Below are 26,157 nucleotides of genomic sequence, written 5' to 3'. Positions count from 1 at the left end.
GAAGAACTAGTGTTTTAAAAAGCAGACAATAAAGCAACATTATTGTGATAGTCTGTATCCCTATGTTCATTCTTTTTACAAAACTATAGTGGATTTTGTACAAAGTATGGCTTGTGAGGTATCATTTAAAAACTCAATGTGCTGATCATTACTGTGCTGGTAAAATATGTGTGGCAACATTGTATGTAAAGTTATAAGATTCTACTGGATAACATTACTGAGACATATACCAAGTTTAGAAAAGTAGGTAGAAACCAGTTCCTCAAAGACAAAAGGCAAACTGATGTCTTAGCCAGGTGACAACAAAACCAAATGGACTATCACCTGATTAAGTGGCCATTGTTTGGCAGGAAAAAGGGTGTGAGTGAGAATTTTACATCTTGGCAAAGAAACTGCTGGAAGTTCCTGTCACACAGACTTTCTGTCTCCTGAACCCCAGCTAGAGATGATTCTCAAGAGGAGGAAAAGACATAAAAATGGGGAACAGATGCCCCAACTCATCTCTCCCTTCATCTCTACTCACAGAATCAACAACACCTGAAGGACAAAGCAATCAACACTGAACTGGGGCAGGGGATTCTGGCTGAAACGATTCCAGCCAGTAAGACTGGTAAAGCATGTGGTGAGAGAAACCTTTGCTTTGAATTAATTTAGCTTGTTAAGTTACATATTAGATATATTTTAACTTTTATTTACTTTTAACAAATTATAACTTTTATGCCTCATTACTTGTAATCACTTAAAATCTATCTTTCTGTAGTTAATAAACTTGTTTTATTGTTTTCTCTAACCCAGTATGGGTTTGCATTGAAACGTTTGGGAAACTTCATTTGGGATAACAAGATTTGTGCATATCATTTTCTATTAATGAAATGATTGACTTTATATGAGCTTGTGTTGTCCACGAGGGCACGGGGCAGTACAAGATGCACATTTCTGGGGGGAAATCTGGAACTGGGAGTCTGCTGGTGTTACCCTGCAATGAAATTCATGAGTGGCTGGCTACAGCACTCATACAGTATAGTGGGGAGTGATTTACATGCTGAAGGCTGTGTGTGAGCAGACCAAGAGTGGTTGCTCTCACAGCGAAGCAATGTAAGAGGCACCTCAGGTTGGTGAATTGAGGGAACACAGCTGTCCGTCAGTCCAGATTGTGCCCTGATTAATGTCATAGTTATAAAATAATGGTGCCTTTTAACTGCCCTTCTTGGAGGAGAATACATAGCTTTCTGAGGCTGCCTCTTATTCCTCTGGCCTTTTGTCAGCTCAGTGTCCATGTCTTGGAGACAGAAAACAGAATGAGGGCCAACTTGTTGAAAATGTGTGCACACTTTTGCATGAGGCTCTGGCAGGATAAGCCTGCTGACTTTAAAAACAAAATAAGGGCCTTGCTCTGTTGTCACCCAGTATTCACCATACACTCAATCACTAAAGCCCTGACGGAGACAAAATTTGTATCTGCATCCGATCTGTGATCCGCAAAAACAAACTGGATATCCACAGATTTGCAGGGCTTTAGATATAAAATTTGGATCTGCATCCATCCACGATCCACAAAAATGGTCCGTCGGTATCCACATCTGTGGATGCGGATATAAAGAGGATATCTATGGATTTGCAGGGCTCTATCAATCACAGTCTTGATATCTCACACCCTCCACTGCAGAATACAGCCATTGGGACTCTGCAAATTCCATTTCTCCTTTGTCCATTCCTGCTGCTTTTCACAATGCAAACAGTACAAGATGAAAATAAATGGCACTGTATTTTTCATTGGATTGTGCTTTTCCTGTTCCTCTCAAAGGTTTCCTGTTTTTCTACAGGTTTCAGAGTGGTAGCCGTGTTAGTCAGTATCAGCAAAAAGAACAGGAATACTTGTGGCACCTTAGAGACTAACAAATTTATTTGGGCATAAGCTTTCATGGGCTAACACCCACTTTATCGGATGCATGCAGTGGAAAATACAGTAGGAAGATATATATACACAGAGAACGTGAAAAAATGGGTGTTGCCATACCAACTCTTACAAAAGTTTTTTTCCCCTGCTGATAATAGTCCACCTTAATTGACTAGTCTTCTTAAAGTTGGTATGGCAACACCCATTTTTTCATGTTCTCTGTGTATATATATCTTCCTACTGTATTTTCCACGGCATGCATCCGATGAAGTGGGTTTTAGCCCATGAAAGCTTATGCCCAAAAAAATTTGTTTTTCTATAGCTAATCTAGCATCCGCAAATGTGTTTTAATAATGGTACCTATTCAGATTAGTTTCTTATTACATATTGATGAATCACATCTGTTTGGAGCTCTCTCAAGCTAAGGAAGAGTCAGAACGTTTGCCCATACATTCAGTAAGCAGAGAGCCAATTGATCCTTGATTCTCCCTACTATATAAACAGGATACATGTATCTCTAGCCTTATGAATGTGTATATATTATTTGAACTGCAGATAAAACCATCTGTGTACATACTCCAACAGATGTTTAAGCTCTTGCTATGACAAACCAATATGGTATTGTTTCCACATTTGTACTGCAAAGATTTCACTTTCCACGTGCAGAACATGTAATGTTGAACTGTTTCAGTTTCAGACTGTCTCATATAAACAAGGAGACAGCTTCTCAGTGTAAATCATCAGAGCTGTTCCAAATTACGCTAGCAGAGGATATGTCCCTGTGTGTGTATACACACACACACACACACACACACAAACAAATACTCCAGTTGTAGGTCAGGAAAAAAGTTGTGATGTAATGAGAGAACCACATTTCATGCATCATAGCTACGAAATATGACATTTTTAAGCAGTATAAGAAAAACTTACGCAACAGGATTCCAAATTATAGGACTCTGAAGTCCAATGGTAGCTTATCTCCTATTAAGTAATGTATCTTGTACTGATTGTTCCCTGCTTCAACACTGTACTTCAGGTAGTTTAAAGCATGAAAGCAGGTTAAAGTTTGTAAATGTAGTATCTAGAGACATAAAGGGTAACAAGAAAACATTCCACAAATACATTAGAAGAAAGAAGAAGACCAAGGACAGGGTAGACCTCAATGATGGGGGGGAAATAACAACAGAAAATGTGGAAATGGCGGAGGTGCTTAATGGCTTCTTTGTTTTGGTTTTCACCTAGAAGGTTGGTGGTGAGTGGATGTCTAACATAGTGAATGTTAGTGAAAATGAGGTAAGATCAGGGGCTAATATAGCAAAAGAATAAGTTAAAAATTACTTAGACAAGTTAGATGTCTTCAAGTCACCAGGGCCTGATGAAATGCATCCTAGAATACTCAAGGTGCTGACTGAGGAGATAGGTGAGCCATTAGCGATTATCTCTGAAAAGTCATGGAAAACGGGAGAGATTCCAGACCACTGGAAAAGGGCAAATAAAGTGCCAATCTATAAAAGGGGAAATAAGGAGAACCCGGGGCATTACAGACCAGTCAGCTTAACTTCTGTACCTGGAAAGATAATGGAGCAAATAATTAACAATCAATTTGCAATCATCTAGAAGATAATAAGGTGATGAGTAACAGTCAGCATTGCTTTGTCAAGAACAAATCATGTCAAACCAACCTGATAGCTTTCTTAACAGGGTAACAAGGGGGGAAGCGGTAGACGTGGTATATCTTGACTTATTAAAGCTTTTGATATGTCTCGCATGATCTTCTCATAAACAAATTAGGGAAATGCAGCCTAGATGGAGCTACTATAAAGTAGGTGCATAACTGGTTGGAAAACCATTCCCAGAGAGTAGTTATCAGTGGTTCACAGTCATGCTGGAAGGGCATAATGAGTGGGGTCCTGCAGGGATCAGTTCTGGGTCTGGTTCTGTTCACTATCTTCATCAATGATTTAGATAATGGTATAGAGAGTACACTTATAAAGTTTGCGGACGATACCAAGCTGGGAATGGTTGCAAGTGCTTGGGAGGATAGGATTAAAATTCAAAATGATCTGGACAAACTAGAAAAATGGTCTGAAGTAAATAGGATGAAATTCAATAAGGACAAATACAAAGTACTCCATTTAGGAAGGAACAATTAGTTGCACACATACAAAATGGGAAATGACTGTCTAGGAAGGAGTACTTTGGAGAGGGATCTGGGGATCATAGTGGACCATAAGCTAAATATGAGTCAACAGTGGGACACTGTTGCAAAAAAAAGCAAACATCATTCTGGGATGTATTAGCAGGAGTGTTGTAAGCAAGACACAAGAAGTAATTCTTCTGTTAGGCTAATTAGGCCTCAACTGGAGTACTGTATCCAGTTCTGGGCGCCACATTTCAGGAAAGATGTGGACAAATTGGAGAAAGTCCAAGAAGAACAACAGAAATGATTAAAGTTCTAGAAAACATGACCTATGAGGGAAGATTGAAAAAACTGGATTTGTTTAGTCTGGAAAAGAGAAGACTGAGAGGGGACATGATAACAGTTTTCAACTGCATAAAAGGTTGTTACAAGGAGATGGAAGAAAAAATTTTCTTCTTAATTTCTGAGGTTACGATCAGAAGCAATGGGCTTAAATTGCAGCAAGGGCAGTTTAGGCTGGGCATTAGGAAAAACTTCCTTACTGTCAGGGTGGTTAAGCACTGGAATAAATTGCCTAAGGAGGCTGTGGAATCTCCATCATTAGAGATTTTTAAAAGAGATTAGACAAACACATGTCAGGAATGATCTAGATAATATAGTCCTGCCACGAGTGCAGGGGACTGGACTAGATGACTCTCAAGGTCCCTTCTAGTCCTATGATTCTATGATCTTTTTCTGAAAGCGTAAGATTGTTTTCAAAGGCAGTGGATTTTATCTAGAATATTAAGTAACGCCAGCATTACCATGCACTCAGTTCAGTAGTCTGTTCAGTGAATCATTACAGTCTGCCTATGTGCATGTTTAGTCTTTAACAAAGCACGTTTATAGAAGGCAGTTATCTGCTTTTCTTTGCTTCTAAATAAAGTATGCAAACTACGGAGTTTGTGGGTAGGGGATAGGAGAAGATGAAAAAGGCCTATCTGGTTATCTTTTATGTTGCAGCTGTTAAAAATTGAAACTTTTGTCAGAAAAATAGAATGAAGAAGATAATTTGGAAACAAGTCTTCCTGCTTTACTTATACAGCCCTATAGATGTGCACAGTGCATCATGAAACAAATACAGACAAATTCACTGCCCACAAGAAAGAGCACTGGAAGGAGTGAGATAACACAGGGGGGGGATGGTAAAGGGGAAGGATGAAACTGAGGACAATATGATTACATGATCACATGGGAGGCTCTCACTCCTTACCCACCTTAAGAGTAAAAACTTGAAAAAACTTGAACTGATAGCAGAAAGGTTGTTTTTAAAACCTGATGTAAAGTACATAAAATGGGCTGCCGATTTAGCCTAAGAAGTTAAATTGGGAGAAATTTGAATTCCTCTAGGGACACAGCTAGCATGGAATTTTGTAAAACAAACAACCAAAAAACCTATGGTGAATAGTCCTCTATGGACATCACCTTTAATTCGGTCATATTTATACTAAAATCAGATATAGTGGTGGGGAGTCTCTAAGGCTTCTTTGGGGTGCTGAATGGAGGTTTGTGTCACTGAGATAAAGCAGGACATCAGCTGTAAAGAGTGATTTTATGATCTTTAGCATAGACGCTGATGGCCTGAATACCTGGAGAATTTCTGATAGCTATTGCAAGAGATTCAAGGATTAAAACAAACAGAAGAGGTGATAAAGCACACTCTTGTGTCATTCTTCAAGGGAGAAAGTCTCTGGTTAGGAGCCATTCCAGTCAAGGAAAGTACACGGTGAATTACCAACAGTTACATGGAGATTATAAATTGAGGAATGAAATTATCTCCAGTATCAGCAAATCATAGTCCAAAAGAGAGAATGGCAATTAAAGAAGCTGTACATTTCAATGTCATGTTACACTCAAAAAATAAGAAACAACAGTTAAAAATAGGCAATTGGAGAAATATATTAATGCAACATGTACACTATAATAAATGAAAGATACTTCTGGACAGCTTAGCCCCTTTTTCAAGCAGCAAAAGATAATCAGATCATAAGGGTTTTTTAAAATTTTCTTCTACTTTCAGGTCTGTACACAATTTGAATCAGATCAGTATGTATTTATTGGTGAATACATAAAACAGCATTATATCTTGCTGCTTAATATTGCATTCCTTTGCTTAGGGAAAGTTTCTTGTTACACAATGCTACACCTCTACCCCGATATAACGCTGTCCTTGGGAGCCAAAAAATTTAACCGTGTTATAGGTGAAACCGTGTTATATTGAACTTGCTTTGATCCGCCGGAGCACGCAGCCCCACCCCCCCCGGAGCGCTGCTTTACCGCGTTATATCTGAATTCGTGTTATATCGGGTGGCGTTATATCGGGGTAGAGGTGTACTATATTTCTGCTTGCAAAAGGTGGAAGAAAATTAAAACATTTTTAACATGTTCTTGCAATGTAAAAGTTGCTAGCAGAAGTAAATACTTATTGTACAAGTCACTGTGAACGTTGTTTTCATCCACGAGAACAGTGGATGATTAGTTGACAATAGACAAAATCTTGAGAGGTGCTGAGCTCCCCCATCGAGCTCCCCCATCAGCTATAAATTAGTAGAATCTGCATGTGCTCAGCGCCTCTCAAGATTGGGCCCAGTGCAAACAACCAGATTACATTTTTTTAAATTGTGAAATTTATTTAGATTTAAATAATAATTTTATAATACTACAACAAAACCTTTATTCAAACAGGAACTCTGCTAGCCAGCTACCTTCAAAAGAGCTTCTTTCCATTCCTGCATCTTTCAGGGAAGCAAATGTTGAGCCCTCTCCAAAAACCCTATCAAACAGATATATTAGTGCTGATGGAAAGTATCAGGTGAAGAGCTCTGGATTCTAAAGACTTGTTTATCACCAAAACAGGTACAGCATAGTCGGCAAGAATGCAAGTTTCTTCAAAACACGACGCCTCCGAGCATCATCTCTGTTCTACACTGTCTACCTCTGCCACTGTCTACCACTGCCATAGGGGATAGTTCAATGACAAATGAGACTCAGAGCAGAGATACCAATTAGTGCCAATTGTGATGTGAACACTTTCCCACCAGGAACTGGGCTAAAGTCATTGACTGTTTCATCATGGCCCCCTTCAGATGCTAATGTTTGGCTACTACTGGTCCAAAGTCAAACTGATAATCTAAATGAGAAAAGGGACTAGTAATGGAAGACAGAACCTAAGTCATCCATTTCCTTACTCTTGTTTCTAAACTATGTCTTAGTTCTACAAAAGAGTTGGGAGAAGACTTTTAGCTTCTTTACTGATTTGGAAGAGATTGCAAACAGCATATTAATGAAACTCACAGAAGATACTAACTTGAGAAGAGTTAACACCAGTCATGACACCAGTCCTAATACAAAGGGAAACAGGGAGACAAAAAGCACAGGGAGAAAACAACAAATGAGATTTCATCTGGAAAAAGGCAGGGAAATAACATCATAAATATAACATAGTAACATGCAAGGGTATTCTGGGCCCTGTTCTGCACTGCCTGTAGTGGTTGACACCTGATTTGGTAGCATTTTATATCCACTTTGCACTTCAGTCCGTGACTACACAAGGTGCAGGGCACAAGACAATCAGACCCAGTGAATCTAGGAGAAAATAATCCAAGATACATGCATGCAAATGTAAGCAGCAGCCTAGGAAGCAGGAACACTGAAAGAGATGAGTAATCTGGCATAGAAACAAGAGATTGAATGTTGCTTCCTAGGTACTGCATTTCTCGTAAATTGGAACTGGATACAAGCACAAGCTGTGCGGCATATACACTGAAGTAAAATCAATGTGTGTCTAAATTTGGTGAGAATTTTTAAAGCATTTAAAAATATACTATTTTAAGACACTGCCACAGAGCATATGCAAGTACTGCCTCACAAACACAAGTGGTGTCATAGGAGAGGACTTCCCTCTCCCAATATGAACCAGATCTAAAAGGGAAAGCGCTTAACAGCTTGAGATCTCTTGATCTTGATCTGATCCCAGACCTTCAACTTGACTGACTGCAAGCCTGCAGGTATGCATACAGTCCTGCAACTCTGTATCCATGGGGCTCTGGGTGAAAGAGAAGGAACACTCATATGCCAATCTTTGCAGTATCAACCACATTTATTCTCCTCACCTAACCACGCAGCATTAATTTATATTACAAGGGCCAGACAAACTGCTAATATGCTGACCTTGAAGTTAGCAAATTAAGGGCCAAATCCTGCTCCAGCAAGTCTTGTACAGGAAGCAGGAATGCTGCCTAGTACATTGGTCCTGTGGTCCAGGGATCCTGACAAGATTTCAGGAGGAAAGAGCCATGAGGCTAACATTACTGTACCTTTGTAATGGAGTAGGTCGCATGGCAAGCTAGTGTGTGCTACAAGCAGTCTTTTGGGGGACTGGCCACATCACTCAGCAGAAAAACCATGCCATGATGTGCCAACTGATGTTGTAGCCCCTCCCCCTCTTTAGAGATCTCTTGAGCAGGGGTTCCCAAACTGTAGGCCACGGTCCAAAAGTGGGCCATGACACAGTCCCAGGTGCTCCGCCATCATGGGTGGAGTTTTGGCAGAGCTGGGAAATGACCGCCGCAGCCTCCAGGCTCAGGTAGGTGTAGTCCTCGGTGCCCGTGAACCACTGGTGCTGGTGGTCACAGTGACCAGGTAGGATGGCATAGCCCAGCCCGGCGCACACACAGCCACAAGGAGTGAAGCTGCCCCACTGAGTCAACTAGGGACTGAGCGCACAGCCTGGCCCTGCAGCAGCAGCAGCACCCCCTCAGACACAACCGCTCCCGACACCCTGAGCTACATCCCTGCCTGCACCCTGAGCTACCCATCTCTCTGCACACAGCCCCTAGCTACTCCCGGCCAGCACTCTGAGATACACTCTTTCCTGCATCCTGAGCTACCCTTCTCTTTGCAGACAGCCCCTAGATACTGCTGCCTGCACCGTGAGCTGGCTGAAAGGCTGAAAATTGTAGAAGAGATCAGGTTGAGCCTCACTAACATATGTCCCCAGCTGGAAAAACTGAATAAGAAGAAGCTGGCACATCCATCCCATTAAAAAGACTCCTGGTCTAGAAGTTATTTTATATTTTATTTACAATATTTGATTTTTTTTCTAATTAGTAGAGACTAGGGCTGGGTCTTAGCAGAGAAATTCAAATTTTACACTAAAAAGAAACTGAAAACACAATATAATGTTCAAAGTTGGACAACTATTTTGTTTTAACATCAAATAATAACACAATGTGTTTTTTAACAATTTTGTGAACATTGTGTTGCTTACTGTTCGGTTTTATACAAAATTGTGTTTTGCCTCTTTGAACACCTCATTTTGCTCTCAACATTTTTTAAAGTGTAGTTTTACTAAAACTGTTTGGTTACAAAGATCATGAAGCATTTCTTTGAGTGCCTACTGCTAGGGATTTCTATCATTACAATTGTTTACATTAAAATGAAAAGGAAATGTACATTGTTTATTTACAGTGTTATAGTTTAAATGAATGTAAAATTAAAATAAGTAATTTTCCTCAAGAAGTGTTAATAGTGGGCTGCAGTGGCTATTGCAGCTGCACAGGGGGCCTCAGGGAAAAAAGTTTGTGAACCCCTGGATTAGAGCAGCCTGGGGACTACTCTAACCTACTGCAGAACTGGGCAAACGGAGAGCTCTAACTAGCTTCCTCACACCTCCATTGCATTGAATTTTAGTCACAGCAAATAATCTGTCCCAGTGCTTCCAACTCTAGATAAAATATGACAGATCCCCTGTGTGTAAAAAAACTCTTATGTCTGAACGTTAAAGCATTCAATGTGTCTAGATGTCTTAAGAAGTGGAAAAAGAACAGGAGTACTTGTGGCACCTTAGAGACTAACAAATTTATTAGAGCATAAGCTTTCGTGGACTACAGCCCACTTCTTCGGATGCACATAGAGTAGAATAAATATTGAGGAGATATATATACACACATACAGAGAGCATGAACAGGTGGGAGTTGTCTTACCAACTCTGAGAGGCCAATTAAGTAAGAGAAAAAAACTTTTGAAGTGATAATCAAGCTAGCCCAGTACAGACAGTTTGATAAGAAGTGTGAGAATACTTACAAAGGGAGATAGATTCAATGTTTGTAATGGCTCAGCCATTCCCAGTCCTTATTCAATCCTGAGAAGATTGTGTCTAGTTTGCATATCAATTCCAGCTCAGCAGTCTCTCGTTGGAGTCTGTTTTTGAAGTTTTTCTGTTGTAAGATAGCCACCCGCAGGTCTGACATTGAATGGCCAGACAGGTTAAAGTGTTCTCCCACTGGTTTTTGAGTATTATGATTCCTGATGTCAGATTTGTGTCCATTCATTCTTTTGCGTAGAGACTGTCCGGTTTGGCCAATGTACATGGCAGAGGGGCATTGCTGGCACATGATGGCATATATCACATTGGTAGATGTGCAGGTGAATGAGCCCCTGATGGTATGGCTGATGTGATTAGGTCCTATGATGATGTCACTTGAATAGAGACAAGCACCTACAAGATCTCTATCAAGCATTCTTAAAACTACAATACCCACCTGCTGAAGTGAAAAAACAGATTGACAGAGCCAGACGAGTACCCAGAAGTCACCTCCTACAAGACAGGCCCAACAAAGAAAATAACAGAACACCACTAGCTGTCACCTTCAGCCCCCAACTGAAACCTCTCCAGTGCATCATCAGAGATCTACAACCTATCCTGAAAGATGATCCTTTACTCTCACAGATCTTGGGAGACAGACCTGTCCTCGCTTACAGACAACCCCGCAACCTAAAGCAAATACTCACCAGCAACCACACATCACTGAACAAAACCACTGACCCAGGAACCTATCCTTGTAACAAAGCCCGATGCCAACTCTGTCCACATATCTATTCAAGTGACATCATCATAGGACCTAATCGTGGGCTGTAGTCCATGAAAGCTTATGCTCTAATAAATTTGTTAGTCTCTAAGGTGCCACAAGTACTCCTGTTCTTTTTGCGGATACAGACTAACACGGCTGGTACTCTGAAACCTGTCATTAAGAAGTGGAATTTTATACAACTGCAAAATTTGTCCTGTGCTCTTTTAGTTTTATGCATGCACAGACATGCTTCTCATTCTTTTACAGAATCTTTGCTCCAATCATCTGATGAATTTAATCAGTGGTTGCAAAGGCAGACTAAATACAGTAACTTTCACTCTATGCATCCAAAGAAGTGAGGTTTCTACCCATGAAAGCTTATGCCCAAATAAATCTGTTAGTTTTTAAGGTGCCACCAGACTCCTTGTTGTAATTGTCAGTGACAACTCAAGCATTAAGAGATGTACAGGATATGCTGCCCTAGTACACAAAGGGACAAATTTTCAGGCTATGACCTCTATTAGGGCATGCAATTTTTGTGAATCATGACTTGCATACACAAAGTAGTAGAATACTCATATGAAACCACATTTGCTTGTACAAATCCTGTAGACGTTATCAAGGCCATTTGCAAATTCAATCATAGCCTGTGTAAAGTTGAGTATGCACAAAGGGAGGTCAGACCGAGATCCTTTTGAAAATATACCCCAAGTTGTCTATCAACTGGCTATAATACAACACTTCTGAAGTCAAAATGTTTCACCTTTCTACAGCATTTGCATAATTCCTTTTAAACATCTAGTTTTCCTTTTTAAATTAAGCATAGTTAATAGCTTCTTGTGTGAAATCTGGGTTGAGGCTGACTGATTAAAATGAAGACAAACATGACAGGAAATTGTGCTCAGCATATAAAAAGAGTCAAATACTGCCTCAGCTACAAAATATTTTTCTGAAGTCACTGAAATGAGAACAAGTATCAATAAATAAACCGGCACTATTTAGTTATAGATGGAAAATTACCTTGATACAGACTAGTTCTATCATACTTACGATTGCAGAGGTAATATAATAAAAAAACAGAAGAGCAAAGTGTATTTTATTCTGCTTCATGCATATTCAACAATATAGTTTGTTAGAGATCATCTTTAGGAAAAGAAGGAATTTCATTCTCCATTCCTATTCAGTCCATGTCCTTGCTGCTTGTACTGCCAACAAGGATGTCAATTAGTGTCAAGTGAAACTTTATAGATCATGACAAAGAAAGCACAAGGAACATAGTCTGGTGTTCAGATTCCAGAATGAACTCACTATGCTGGCAGTGGGGGAAAATACTGTTTTTATTGGTCAATGGGGTGCATTTGACCTAGAATTCAGTAAGGGGGAACAAACAGAATACACATACCCACTGTTGCAGTTTGAGTCTAAAATTGTGTAAAGAAAAGCTCTCAAGCCTAGCTTGGCTATTTAAGGAAAACTAAACTGCAACGACTTAGTAAGTCTATAGAGACATCCATTTGCTACAGCTCAAACTGTAATCATTCGTGTTAATCTTTCACCAAATAATTTCTAACCCTATCCAAACAAACAGCTTTAGTGAAACCTGGAGGTCAGAATACCCTTACAAAACAAACTTCTGTTTTAAAAGTCTGCCCAAAGTATTCCCAAATATAGTGCTAAGTTCCAAGGCCCTGATTCAGTTTTTATTCCATCTTCATGCAAGCAAAATCTCTAAGATGTTAATGGAATTTACCTTTGTCAAATAAAGGTGAATAAGGATCTCAGTGTTTCACTTACATTGGGTACAATTCTGCTCTAGCTTATGAGATGACCACCCATGTTCAGCCATCGATTTTCATTGCCCTTGAGTGATCACTTAAAGATTCACGGGTTTCAAAACTGAATCAACAGAGGTGCTACTAATTCCAGGGTAGATTGTGCTCTTGGCACCCTTTAGCTCATTGGAGACAGATGGACCAATTGTACAAATAGGAACAGAACAGAGTAGACTAGATGGATGTGGAGGAACTCACTGTATCCAGAATCAACCAGGAGAAATCCTGGTTGACTAGGCTTACCCAGGCAGCGTACACCAGTAGGCCCAGCAAACTACCCCTTTTCCATACTGGCTGGTGTGGGAAAAGGAAACACCTTCACATCACCTCTCCTAGGGTTACCATATCTAATAAATAAAAAAAGAGGACTCTCCACGGGCCCTGGCCCCACCCATTTCCCCACCCCCTAGCCCCGCCCCAACTCTGCCCTAACTCCGCCCCCTCCTCCCTCCCACTCCCAGCCACGGGGAAAGGGCTGACCCAGTGCTACCAGCTTCACGGTTTGCCGGGCAGCCCCCAGACCCTGCGCCCCCGGCCGGCGCTTCCCCAGCGCAGCTGGAGCCCGGGAGGGGAAGCGCCCAGCCGGGGGCGCAGGGTCTGGAGGCTGCCCGGCAAACCGTGAAGCCAGTAGCGCTCAGGCTTTGGGCAGCCCCTATGCCTCTGAACCCTGCGCCCCCAGCCGGGCACTTCCCCTCCCGGGCTCCGGCGGCGCAGGGTCTGGAGGCACGGGGGCTGCCCGAAGCCGGTAGCGCTCAGGCAGCCCGGCTCTTAAACAGAGCCGAGCTGCCCGAGCCAGCGCTACCGGCTTCAGGCAGCCCCCCCTGCCTCCGGACCCCGAGCCGCGGGCCAGGCACTTCCCTTCCCGGGCTCCAGCTGAGCTGCTCCGCTCCTCCCCTCTCAGACTTTAAGAGCCGAGCTGCCCGAGCCAGCGCTACCAGCTTCGGGCAGCCCCCCCTGCCTCCGGACCCCGAGCCGCCGGAGCAGAGCAGCTGGAGCCGGGGAGGAGAAGTGCCTGGCCGGCGGCTCGGGGTCCGGAGGCAGGGGGGGCTGCCCGAAGCCGGTAGCGCTGACTCGGGCAGCTCGGCTCTTAAAGTCTGAGAGGGGAGGAGCGGAGCAGAGCAGCCGCGGGAGGGGAAGTGCCCGGCCGGCATTTTCCCGGACATATTTGGCTTTTCGGCAATTCCCCCCGGACGGGGGTTTGATTGCTGAAAAGCAGGACATGTCCGGGAAAAACTGGACGTATGGTAACCCTACCTCTCCCCCTTTACAACTAACGAGTGCCTCAGGGGCACTCAGTGGGAGCAGAACCTGCACCTTCCAGCCATACCGTGAGCAGTTCCTTGCAAGAGTGCAAGAGAGGATCTTTGTGCCCCCACCCAGGGCTGACGAGGGCGACCCTTGGTTATTCTTTTGATTCTGTTAATGAGAACAATGCTTGCTTTGCAATAAATCTATCACATCCTGATTTTCTTTCCTCTGAACACATTTCAACAGTGAATCAGATTTTTCTTTTAAACCACCTTGCCCTGTATCTACATATAGAAAAAGCTTGGGGTAAAAATACAAATGAAATAATTATTGCTATAGAGAGGAGGGGGAAATATTTTCACTTTGCACTAAGTCCTAAGCAGTTGGCACTCTATAAATCATACATTAGCATCAAGAGTAATTATAGAATTTGAAGCTGCTTCTTGTAAACATTCAAAAGTAGCTGCTGTTATTACAAGGTAAAGTCTAAAGTCACAGAGAAAATGTAGAAGTACTTTATAACACCTGGCCTTGAGGATATAGGTATTGTCATAGAACAACAGAAAAACAATCCATCTAATCTGGTACCCTGCTTCATGCAGCTACCTATTATTGTTAAATCTGTACTGTATTCTAATCTATATAGGTCTTATGCTGCGCTCATCATTGTAGCATCTGAGCGCCTTCCAGTAGTGCATTAAGCAATATGACTAACACATGTCACGTGTCTGTTCTCTCATCCCCTCTCCAGGGGGAGAAGTACGTACAGTGAAGTGGTCTAGATTTATTTTTTTAATATTTACACACACACGCGCGCGCGCACGTGCGCGTGTTGGTATATGTTTATGTTAGGGAAAGTCAGGTCAAAGAAATTCACCTTGCATAGGTTTGTGAGGGTCCTTAGTTCCTGGGGGAGTTCATTCCACAGTCTTGGGCTGCCCCCAAGAAAGCTCTGTCACCTGCACAGGTGAGCTTTACCTTTATTGTAGCAAGTTATGTTGTGCCAGTAGCACCAAGAAGCCCCATTGTGCTGAGCACTGAACAGATACTAAAACCCTCTTTCAAAGACTTTACAGTGCAGGACTAACTGTAATAATGTTTCAGGTGAAAGTGATTTCCCCATCCTTTTCCAAACATATCTGGCCAATTGTGCAATATGATAGGGATGGGGACATTCTTTTCTGATATCAGATTATGATCTGCTCATGTCCTGAAGCATGAGGATTTATAAAGCTTGTAATTTTTATTCTAGCTAGTGTAATTTAGTGTAACTCTCCTTATTTATGGCTCTAATCCTTTGATTCTTACTAAGCTATTTACCTCAATTACAGCCTAGGGCAATGACTTCCACTTTTTAATTATCCACCACCACCAAAAAAAAAAAAGTTGCCTTTTATTCATTGCTTATTTGTTACTAGCAACTCAAACCCAAATTCTAGTGGTTTTGAGTGCTTTTGAAAATTCCACCCTTTCTTAAAAATAATTACACAGCCATCATTTAGATAGGAGTTAGAATTGGAAATGTTTTAGGACCAAACAGCATGATCTGCAACCTCTTTACATGATCCTGCATGGAAAAAGTTTTGTAAAGAGTGTAGCTTTTGTTACCAGGCAGTATATTCCTCACCGTGCTGTATAATTCCATGCTCCAACAGTCTACGGCCAAGTTGTTCTGCCTCAGTCCTTGTTGTGACTTCTCCTTCCTGGATCAGCCACTCAATCAACTCAGAAGCCATGACGGTCCGTTCATACTTGACTCCCTCCTCTTCCCTGGCTTGTAAAAGTGTGTTCTCAGAATTCATCAGCCTGCCACGGAAGGAAAAAAAATATATGGGGAAAGCAGTTCTTCAGAAAGCAATTCCTGATCCATTTTTAGTAGTCATTAGTACTAAGCACACAGATGCAACTTTTTATTATCCGACACAGTTCTTAATTATAAACAGTTCTTAATTATAAACTGGCATGTGGAAAACTAAAAACGAATAAAAACATGCTCAGGCTAATCACGTAAAACTGGGCATTGCAAGTCAGAAAGCCAAAGGGGCTATTAACAGACGTCTAAGGAGTCTTGAAACAGATATTGTGAAATAAACTTACAAAAAAATAACTGTCGCAGTGTTTTGGATACACATTTATAAAACTGAAAACACTTTTCCTTAGCAATACTTGCCTTTGCTATTTGAGGAACTTGTTGTTTTCTGAAGTTGAACTAACCACAGCTGTCTTTCTGTTAGGTCCTCCATTGTTTATTAGCGTCACTGAGAACATTCAAGGCACTAGTGTACTGGGGTATATTAGTTACCTTGTGTTCTCTCTGTGAGCCAGCTACTTTGCTTGAAAGATATCAAACTTTGTTGTTCCTCTATTTTTAAATTGCTTCCTATTTGTTATTATTTATAGCACAGTCGTGCCATGAGGCCCCAGACCATGACTGTGCTGGACACTATACAAATACATGAGAGCCCCTACACTGAAAAGCTTACAGTCTAAACAGTATTGGTTACAAAGTGGTGAGGGTTTTGTAACAAAACAAAAAGATGGTAATCAGAATCCAGAAAATGTTCCCCACACAAGGAGGATCATTTTAAATGGAGGCCAATTTATTTTTATATCAAAACGTGTACCCAAACATTCAGAGGAAAGCGTCCTACGATGTTGTGTTTTCCCCCCTTTGAACACAATCAAGTTAATTCCATTTTCATGATTGCCTCACCCTACAGGAAATGTTTTCTATTTGATATTACTAAAAAGTTACAGTCTAGAACCTATTTGTAAATGAACTTATGACAGGTAAGACTGAATTTCAGCACTGTGTAAAATGCCATGCAGAGTGCACTGGAAACATCGACAACTTTGTTTATGAACCAAAGTGAAATGAAGACAGTGGCTGATCAAAGCTTAACTTCATCACTCCATCATGGTGCCTCAGTGTTCACCTCAAAGTACTGGGCAATTCAGCACTTGGTCTTTTAAGGTATGTCCACACTGCAATAAAGACCAGCATAGCTGCAGAGGGCCTGGTTCAGCTGATTTGGACTCTCGGAGCTCAGGCTATGGGGTAAAAAACTGCAGCATTCAGGCTTGGGCTGGAGCCCAGGTCTGAAACCCCGCAATGGAAGTAGATCTCAGAAACCGAACCCAAATGTCTACATGGCAAAAATGTCTTCGTGACTTTGTACTGCGGGTTATTTTACTGCAGTGTAGACCACAGGCACCCTTTAAAAACAATCCCTATACCTTTTTGTACAACTGCATAGTAAGTTGGGAAGGAAGGATAGCCCAGTGGTTAGGGCGTAGCCTTGGTATTGGATTCAATTGCCTGCTCTCCCACAGACTTCCTGTGAATTTGGGCAAGTCACTTAGGCCCAGATTCTCAAAGGTAAGCACCTAACTTCCATTGAATTGAATGGGAGTTAAGCCCCCCTTTGAGCATGTGAACCTTTAACTTTCTGTGCCTCAGATCCCCTTATGTAACAAGGGGATAATAGCACTTCATTCATCCTTAGCTCTATTTATGCAGGTCTGCATTGCAGCATGGACTGCCTGATAACTACATGATCTTTAAAGGGACTTGTGGCCTGATTTTCGAGGGCCAAGCTAAGCGTGTGCAGCATTTCTCAGGATCAGCATAACAATCCTCCTGAATCATTCTACAACCAGCCAATTGGAGATGTTACAACACAATTATCCTGGAACCTCTTAAGCTTTTTGCCCTTCTGGTCACAAATCAGAATGAGTTTCATTTCTAGCTAATCTGAAGGGGCACAACTATACATTAGATATATATTGATGTTACTGATTTTATACTCCCTTCAAATAACTAGGTCTAGATTGGTAAACAAGCTTAGCTCTGATATCATGTGGAAGATATCACTATGGCGTACAATAAAACTCAGGAGCGGTGAAAGCTTCCTAAAAGTGGGGGGAGGCCATCGGTGCCTGCGTAGTGGCCCTACCCCCCCATGCTGCCCCTTCTCCCCAAGACACCACTCCCCACTCACTCCTCTCCACCCCGTCCCACCCATCGCTCACACTTATAGCCAGTAAAAGTGATGGGGCCCTGGCCCTCTGCCCCCTTCATTCCAGCACCCCTGATAACACTTGTGTTGGAAGGACACTAGATATATTACATCACCTCATCTGGGGAGATGTTTAGAATTAATTAATGGGGGCATCAAAAAGTGATGGCGTAGGAAGATAGGGAGAAAGCTCATTTAAAAACGACAATGGTTTAAGCAGTTGATCAGATGGACCCTGATCCTACTATTTCATGTCTAAAGGATTTATCCTACTGTCTTGAATGGGAGTTAGCTGGAACCCTTAATCTATTGGCCAGACAACCAGTCAGCAAAGCTATAGGTTAAGACCAGTGTTAAACTACATGGTCACAGTTGTGAACTGGTGGCAGATCAAGTGAACTGTTATACATTTTCTTGTGCCCCTGCCAAACCTTTTGAGCTGAGTAAGAATTGACACAAGAAAACTTAGCTGAATTCAGGGACAAACCCAAAAGCAGGTGTGACATTCCAGGGTGCAAGCCATACCAGTGAGGGGTGGAGTCAGCACCAGCCCTGTAATCTGGCATGCCCTGCAATGCCTTGCTGCTGGAGCTCCCAACCTGGATGACTCACAAACAGCCACCAGCATGCAGGGGCTACTCAGTGACTATGTGTAACTGCAGCCTGCCAGCAGCACTTGGCTTGCCCTCTGGCTTTTACCAGTCTTGGTTACTTCTGAAGGGTGACTTCAACACGCTTCCAGTCCTGGATTTTCCCCAAACAATGTATGTTCTGTACTGTCCAGCCCTCTCTTGGATAGCCAGAGATATTAGGTCCACTGTCCCTTTAAGGGAGCAATACATAACTTGCCACCTTAAATGGAGTTACCCAGACAATTTAATTTAAATGCACAGGATTAGTTTCAATTAAAGCATCAAACAAGTTTATTTAACTACAAAGAGAGAGGTTTGAAGTAAGTACAAGAAACGAAGCATAAAAGTTAGAAATGGTTACAAGAAAAATGAAGATAAAATGCTTCCTAGTGCCTAAGTTAACAAACTATACTTGATTCAAATTAAAGTCCTTATCACATCTGTCTAACAGCATTGTTGATCAAAATCTTCAGGTCCAGACTCCTCCCCGCAAAGTACAATGGCTATTTCTTTGATCTTCTTAGGTGCAAGGAGGGAGATGGACAGAGAGAGAGAGAGAGATAATTTGATTGCCCCTCACTTTGATAGCTCAGACCCCCTCAAAGTTTTTTTCAATTGAAAGTAAGGAGACATGGTGTCTGGTGGGGGTGTGTGTGTGCTAAGTTGTTTATTAAGATGCAGATCTGTTTATTCCTGCCTCCTTTCCTTGCCAAAGAAAGTCACTTGATAGCTGATGACCCATCAGCTTTGATGACACCTGGCGAGATGTCAACTTGTCCTTTGACTTTGAGAAACAGGTTTACCCACTCCCCAGACTTGTCTGGTAAATGCACTTCAGACATGATTTCATCTTATGCTTATAAGTTCACATATAATGTTGTTACATGTTTTACCATCATATTATTGACCAATGAGTTATTAGTTTTCAAATGATACTTTACAAGATATATTCTGTACAAAGATTATGACAATAGTGTATAGGGGTGCATTCTGTCACAGCAGTAACATAACAACACAAGGAATAAGATGCAGAGCATGCAGACCACTTGTACATTTACATAGTCATTCTTCCTTTCAGGTATTTTGTTTTTTCAAATACAGTTAAGCAAGTTTTAGCTTTTGAACGCATAGTCTGGCTACATCCAGTACAGAAGGAGCTCTGAAGGCGCATCTTCAACCATGCCTTGCTCAGCCTATATATATCAAACACACACACACACACACACACACACACACACACAAAACAAGCAACCGAGCCTTTTCAAACCAGCTGTTGCATGGGAATTGGTTGCCCAGGCTCTGCAGGAACCAAATAGAAATTCTTTACAAAGTCTTTGTTAATTGTTCTTACATGTATGTATAATTATTGTGTCTGGATGATTAAAGAGGCAGACAGAAACGTCCCTGCAAAAGAGATACTAATGACTGAATTTACAGGGACACAAAAGAATCTGGAAAAATATCAAGTGAAAAAAACTCAGCTTGACATTTCACACCGTTCTCCCTGAGCCCAGAATAGAACTGCTAAGGATTCAAATTTGTGAACAAGCAGACATGACAAATTGACAGTTTCACAAATTCAGAAATAAGATTGTCAGCTAGTGTAAGTCACAGTAACTCCTCTGACTTCAAAGGAAATAAACCAATTTACAGCAGCTGAGGATATGGACCCTTATCAGCCAAATTTAAAATAGGTTTAAGGTGTTTGGAGACAAAAAGACATCTTTTAAAAATTGGAAATCAAATCCTAGTGAGAAAAATAGAAAGGAGCATAAATTCTGGCAAGTCAAGTGTAAAAGTATAAATTGGCAGGCCAAAAGAGTATTTGAAGAGCAGCTAGCAAAAGACACAAGCACTATCAGCAATTTTTTTTAAATACATCAGAAGCAGGAAGCTTGCAAAACAAGTAGTGGGGCCACTGGATGATCGAGGTACTAAAGGAGCATTCGAGGTAGTCACGGCCGTTGCATAGACGCTAAATGAATTCTTTACATCCATCTTCACTGCAGATGTGAGGTAAATTCCCACACCTGAGCCATTCTTTTTAGATGACAAATCTGCTGAATTGTCCCAGATTGAGAGACGGTTTTGGAATAAACTGATAAATTAAATAGTAATAAGTCACTAGGACCAGACGGTATTCACCCAAGAGTTCTGAAGGAACTAATATATGAAATTGTAGAACCACTAACTGTGGTATGTAACCTATCACTTAAATCATGTTCTTTACCAGATGACTGGCAGATAGCTAATGTGGCGTCAATGTTTAAAAATGGCTGCAAAGGTAATCCTGGCAATTACCAGTCAGTAAGCCTAAATTCAGTACCAGACAAATTGACTGAAACTATAGTAAAGAAAAGAATGATCAGACCGATAGATGAACAGAATATGTTAGGGATGAGACAACATGGCCTTTGTAAAGGGAAATCATGCCCCACCAATCTATTAGAATTATTTGATAGTGTCAACAAGCATGTAGACATGGGTGATCTAGTTGATATAATATACTTTAATATATATCTATATCTCATAGAATTGGAAGGGACCCTGAAGGTTCATTGAATCCAGCCCCCTGTCTTCATTAGCAGGACCAAGTACTGATTTTGACCCAGATCCCTAAGTGACCCCTTCAAGGATTGAACTCACAACCCTGGGTTTAGCAGGCCAATGCTCAAACCACTGAGCTATCCCTCCCCCTCCTGACTTAGACCTTCTGGAAGTTTTTGACAAGGTCCCTCTCCAAAGGCTCTTAAGCAAAGAAGTCATGGTATAAAAGGGAAGGTCCTCTCATGGAGCAGTAACTGGTTAAAAGACAGGAAACAAAGGGTAAAAATAAATGGACAGTTTTCACAATGCAGAGAGATAAATAGTGGGTTCCCCCTGAGATCTGTACTTTGACCTGTGCTTTTCAACATATTCATAAATGATCTGGGGGAAAAAAGCAGACTGCGAAGCATTACAAAGGAATCTCACAAAATTGGGTGAATTGGTAACAAAATGGCAGATGAAATTCAAATGTTGATAAATGCAAAGTAATGCACACTGGAAAACATAATCCCAACTATACATATAAAATGATTGGATCTAACTTAGCTGCCACCCCTCAAGAAAGAGATCTTGGAGTCATTGTGGATAGTTCTCTGAAAACATCTGCTCAATGTGCAGCGTAGGCAAAAAAACTAACAGAACATTAGGAACCATTAGCAAAGGGATAGATAATAAGAAAGAAAATATCAAAATGCCACTATATAAATCAATGGTACACCCACACCTTGACTACTGCATGCAGTTCTGGTCACATCTCAAAAAAGATATTAGAATTGGAAAAGGAACAGAGAAGGGCAATAAAAGTGATTAAGGGTACAGCTTCCGTAAGAGGAGAGATTAAAAAGACTGGGACTATTCATCTTGGAAAAGAGACGACTAAGAGGGAATATGATACAGGTCTATAAAATCATGAATGATGTGGAGCAAGTGAATAAGGAAGTGTTATTTACTCCTTCACATAACACAAGAACCAGGAGTCTTAATAGACAGCAGATTTAAAACAAACGGAAGTACTTTTTCACACAATGCGCAGTCAATCTGTGGAACTCATTGCCAGGAGATGTTGTGAAGGCCAAATCTATAACGGGGTTTAAAAAAGAATTAGATAAATTCACTGTGGATAGGTCCACCAACGGCTATTAGCCAAAATGGTCAGTGATGCAATTCCATGCTCTAGGTGTCCCTAGCCTCTGATTGCCAGAAGCTGGGAATGAATGACAGGAGATGGATCACTCAATGATTGCCTGTTCTGTTCATTCCCTCTGAAGCACCTGGCATTGGCCACTGTTGGAAGACAGGATATTGGGCCAGATGGACCACTGGTCTGACCCAGTATGGCTGTTCTTATGTATAAAAGAGACAACTAAGGGGGAATATGATAGAGGTCTATAAAATCATGACTGGTTTGGAGAAAGTGAATAAGGAAGTGTTATTTATTTCTTGACATACCACACGAACCAGGGTCACCTGATGAAATTAATAGCCAGCACATTTAAAACAAACATAAGGAAGTACTTCTTCACATAATGCACAGTCAATTTGTGGAACTTGTTGCCAGGGGATGTTGTAAAGGACAACAACAATATAACTGGGTTCAAAAAAGAATTAGATAAGTTCATGGAGGATAGGTCCATCAATGGTTATTAGCCAAGATGGTCATGGATGCAACCCCATGCTCTGGGTGTCCCTAAACCTCTGAGTGCTAGAAGCTGGGACTGGACAACAGGGAACAGATCACTCGCTGATTGCTCAATTCTGTTCATTCCAGCTGAAGCATTTAGCATTGGCCAATGTCAGAAGACAAGATACTGGGGTAGATGGACCATTAGTCTGACCTAGTATGGCCATTTTTATGTTCTTATGGAATGCAGACAGCTGACAGATTTCCTCACCAAATAGTTGCTAAACCAACAAGAGGTGATGCCATTTTAGATTTGGTATTGGTGAGTAGTGAGGACCTCATAGAAGAACTGGTTGTAGAGGACAGCCTTTGTTTGACTGATCATGAATTAATCCAGTTTACACTCCTGGATCCAGCCTTAGAGGTTTTTAAGGCCCAGTTTGACAAAGCCCTGGCTGGGATGATTTAATTGAGGCTGGTCCTACTTTGAGCAGGGGGTTGGACTAGGTGACCTTCTGAGGTCTCTTCCAACCCTAATCTTCTATGATTCTATGAAACTAAATGGAACGATAAACAAAAATAGACCTGCAACAAGGATCTTTGATTTCAAAAGAGCTAACTTTAACAAATTAAGGAAATCGGTTAGGGAAGAGGACTGGACTGAAGAACTCAAGAATTTGAATGTGGAGGAGGCTTGGAATTACTTTAAGTCAAAGTTGCAAAAGCTATCTGAAGCCTGCATCCCCAGAAAGGGGGGGGAAATTGTAGAGAGGGGTTGCAGACCAAGCTGGATGAGCAAGCATCTCAAAGCAGAAAGCCTTCAAGGAATGGAAGATGGGAGGGATCAGCAAGGAACGCTACCTCTTGGTAGTCAGAAAGTGACAAAGGGATAAAGTGAGAACTGCCAAAAGCCAAGCAGAGTTAGACCTTGCAAAAGGAATTAAAGCCAACAGTAAAAGGTTCTATAGCCATAAGAAGAAAACAGGAAAGAAGAAGTGGGACCACTAAGTGCTGTGGATGGGGTGGGGATTAAAGGTTTTCTAGGCATGGCCCAACACCTAAACAAATACTTTCATTAAGTTTTTAATGAGGCTAATGAAGATCTAAGGGGTAGTGGCAGGAAGGCTAATGGCAATGAGAATATAGAGGTAGAAATTACCACATCCAAGGTGGAAGTCAAACTCAAACAGCTTAATGGGACTAAATCGGGGGGCCAAGATAATCTCTATCCAAGAATATTAAAGGAACTGGCATATGAAATTGCAAGACCAATAGCAAGGATTTTTAATTAATCTGGAAATTCTGAGGTCGTACCCTATGACTGGAAAATTGCTAATAATGTTCCTATTTTTAAGAAAGGGAAAAAAAGTGATCCAGGAAACTGCAGGCCTGTTAGTTTGACCTCAGTTGTATGCAAGATATTGCAAGGTAGATCGTGCCAGACAAACCTGATCTCCTTCTTTGAGAAGATAATGGATTTTTTAGACAAAGGACATGCAGTAGATCTAATCTACCTGGATTTGATAAGATATTTGATAGAGTTCCACATGGGAAATTGTTAGTTAAATTGGAGAAGATGGGGATTAATATGAGAACTGAAAGGTGGATAAGGAACTGGCTAAAGGGGAGACTACAATGGGTCATACTGAAAGATTGTCAGGCTGGAGAGAGGTTACTAGTGGAGTTCCTCAGGGATCAGTCTTATTTAACATTTTTATTAGTGACCTTGTCACAAAAAGTGAGAGAGTGCTAATAAAATTTGCAAATGACACAAAGTTGAGAGGTATAGCCAATACGGAGAAGGGCCAGAATATCATACAAGAAGATCTGGATGACCTTGTAAACTGGAGTAATAGAAATCGGATGAAATTTATTAGTGCAAAGTGCAAGGTCATGCATTTAGGGACTAACAACAAGAATTTTTGCTCTAAGCTGGGGACTTATCAGTTGGAAGTGACAGAGGAGGATAAAGACCTGGGTGTACTGGTTGATCACACGATGACTGTGAGCTGTCAATGTGATGTGGCCATGAAAAAAGCTAATGCAGTCCTAGGATGCATCATGTGAGGTATTTCCAGTAGAGACAAGAAAGCGTTAGTATCATTACACAAAGCCCTGGTGAGACCTCATCAGGAGTACTATGTGCAATCCTGGTCTCCCATGTTGAAGAAAAGATGAATTCAAACTGGAACAGGTGCAGAGAAGGGGACCTAGGGGTTACAGTGAACGAGAAGCTGGATATGAGTCAACAGTGTGCCCTTGTTGCCAAGCATTTTGGGCTGTATAAGTAGGGGCATTGCCAGCAGATCAAGGGATGTGATCATTCCCCTCTATTCAACATTGGTGAGGCCTCATCTGGAGTACTGTGTCCGTTTTGGGCCCCACACTACAAGAAGGATTTGGGAAAATTGGAAAGAGTCCAGCGGAGGACAACAAAAATGATTAGGCGGCTGGAGCACATGACTTATGAGGAGAGGCTGAGGGAACTGGGATTGTTTAGTCTACAGAAGAGAAGAATGAGAGGGGATTTGATAGCTGCTTTCAACTACCTGAAAGGGGGTTCCAAAGAGGATGGATCTAGACTGTTCTCAGTGGTACCAGATGACAGAACAAGGAGTAATGGTCTCAAGTTCAGTGGGGGAGGTTTAGGTTGGATATTAGGAAAAACTTTTTCACTAGGAGGGTGGTGAAGCACTGGAATGCGTTACCTAGGTAGGTGGTGGAATCTCCTTCCTTAGAGGTTTTTAAGGTCAGGCTTGACAAAGCCCTGGCTGGGATGATTTAGTTGGGAATTGGTCCTGCTTTGAGCAGGGAGTTGGACTAGATGACCTCCTAATGTCCCTTCCAACCTGATATTCTATGATTCTATGATACTAGGATGATCCGAGGAATGGCAAACCTACCTTAGGAGAGGAGGCTCAAAGAGCTTGGCTTGTTTAGCCTAACCAAAAGAAGGCTGAGGGGAGATATGATTGCTCTCAATAAATACATCAAAGGGATAAATATCAGGTAGGGAGGGGAGTTATTAAAGTTAAGCACCAATGTGGACTCAAGAACAAATGGCTATATACCTGCCATCAACACGTTTAGGCTTGAAATTAGATGAAGATTTCTAACCATCAGAGGAGTGAAGTTCTGGAACAGCATCCCAAAGGGAGCAAAAAACCTAACTAGCTTCAAGACTGAGCTTGATAAGTTTATGGAGGGGATGATATGATGGGGCTGCCCACTATGGCATGTGGCCCATCAGTGACTGCCAGTAGCAAATATCTCCAAAGGCTGGAGATGGGACACTAGATGGGGAGGGCTCTGAGTTACTACAGAGAATTCT

The 26,157-nt window shown here is 41.5% G+C and overlaps 1 protein-coding gene across 6 annotated transcripts in view; it reads right to left on the bottom strand.

The window, feature by feature from the left end:
* Positions 1-26,157, bottom strand: part of DEPTOR (DEP domain containing MTOR interacting protein) — a 111,911-nt gene that overhangs the window by 39,922 nt on the left and 45,832 nt on the right. For all 6 annotated transcript variants that reach the window (XR_010598973.1, XR_010598974.1, XM_065586069.1 and 3 more), the window contains one exon: positions 15,635-15,813. Coding sequence is in view for 4 of the 6 variants with exons in the window: in XM_065586069.1 (XP_065442141.1) it covers positions 15,635-15,813 (179 nt within the window). In the remaining 2 variants the exon portion in view is untranslated. The remainder of the gene's footprint in view (positions 1-15,634; positions 15,814-26,157) is intronic.

Source organism: Chrysemys picta, chromosome 2 (genome assembly GCF_011386835.1).
Source record: "Chrysemys picta bellii isolate R12L10 chromosome 2, ASM1138683v2, whole genome shotgun sequence".
Taxonomy (NCBI): Eukaryota; Metazoa; Chordata; order Testudines; family Emydidae; genus Chrysemys; species Chrysemys picta.
This window is presented reverse-complemented; position numbering and strand designations above follow the sequence as displayed.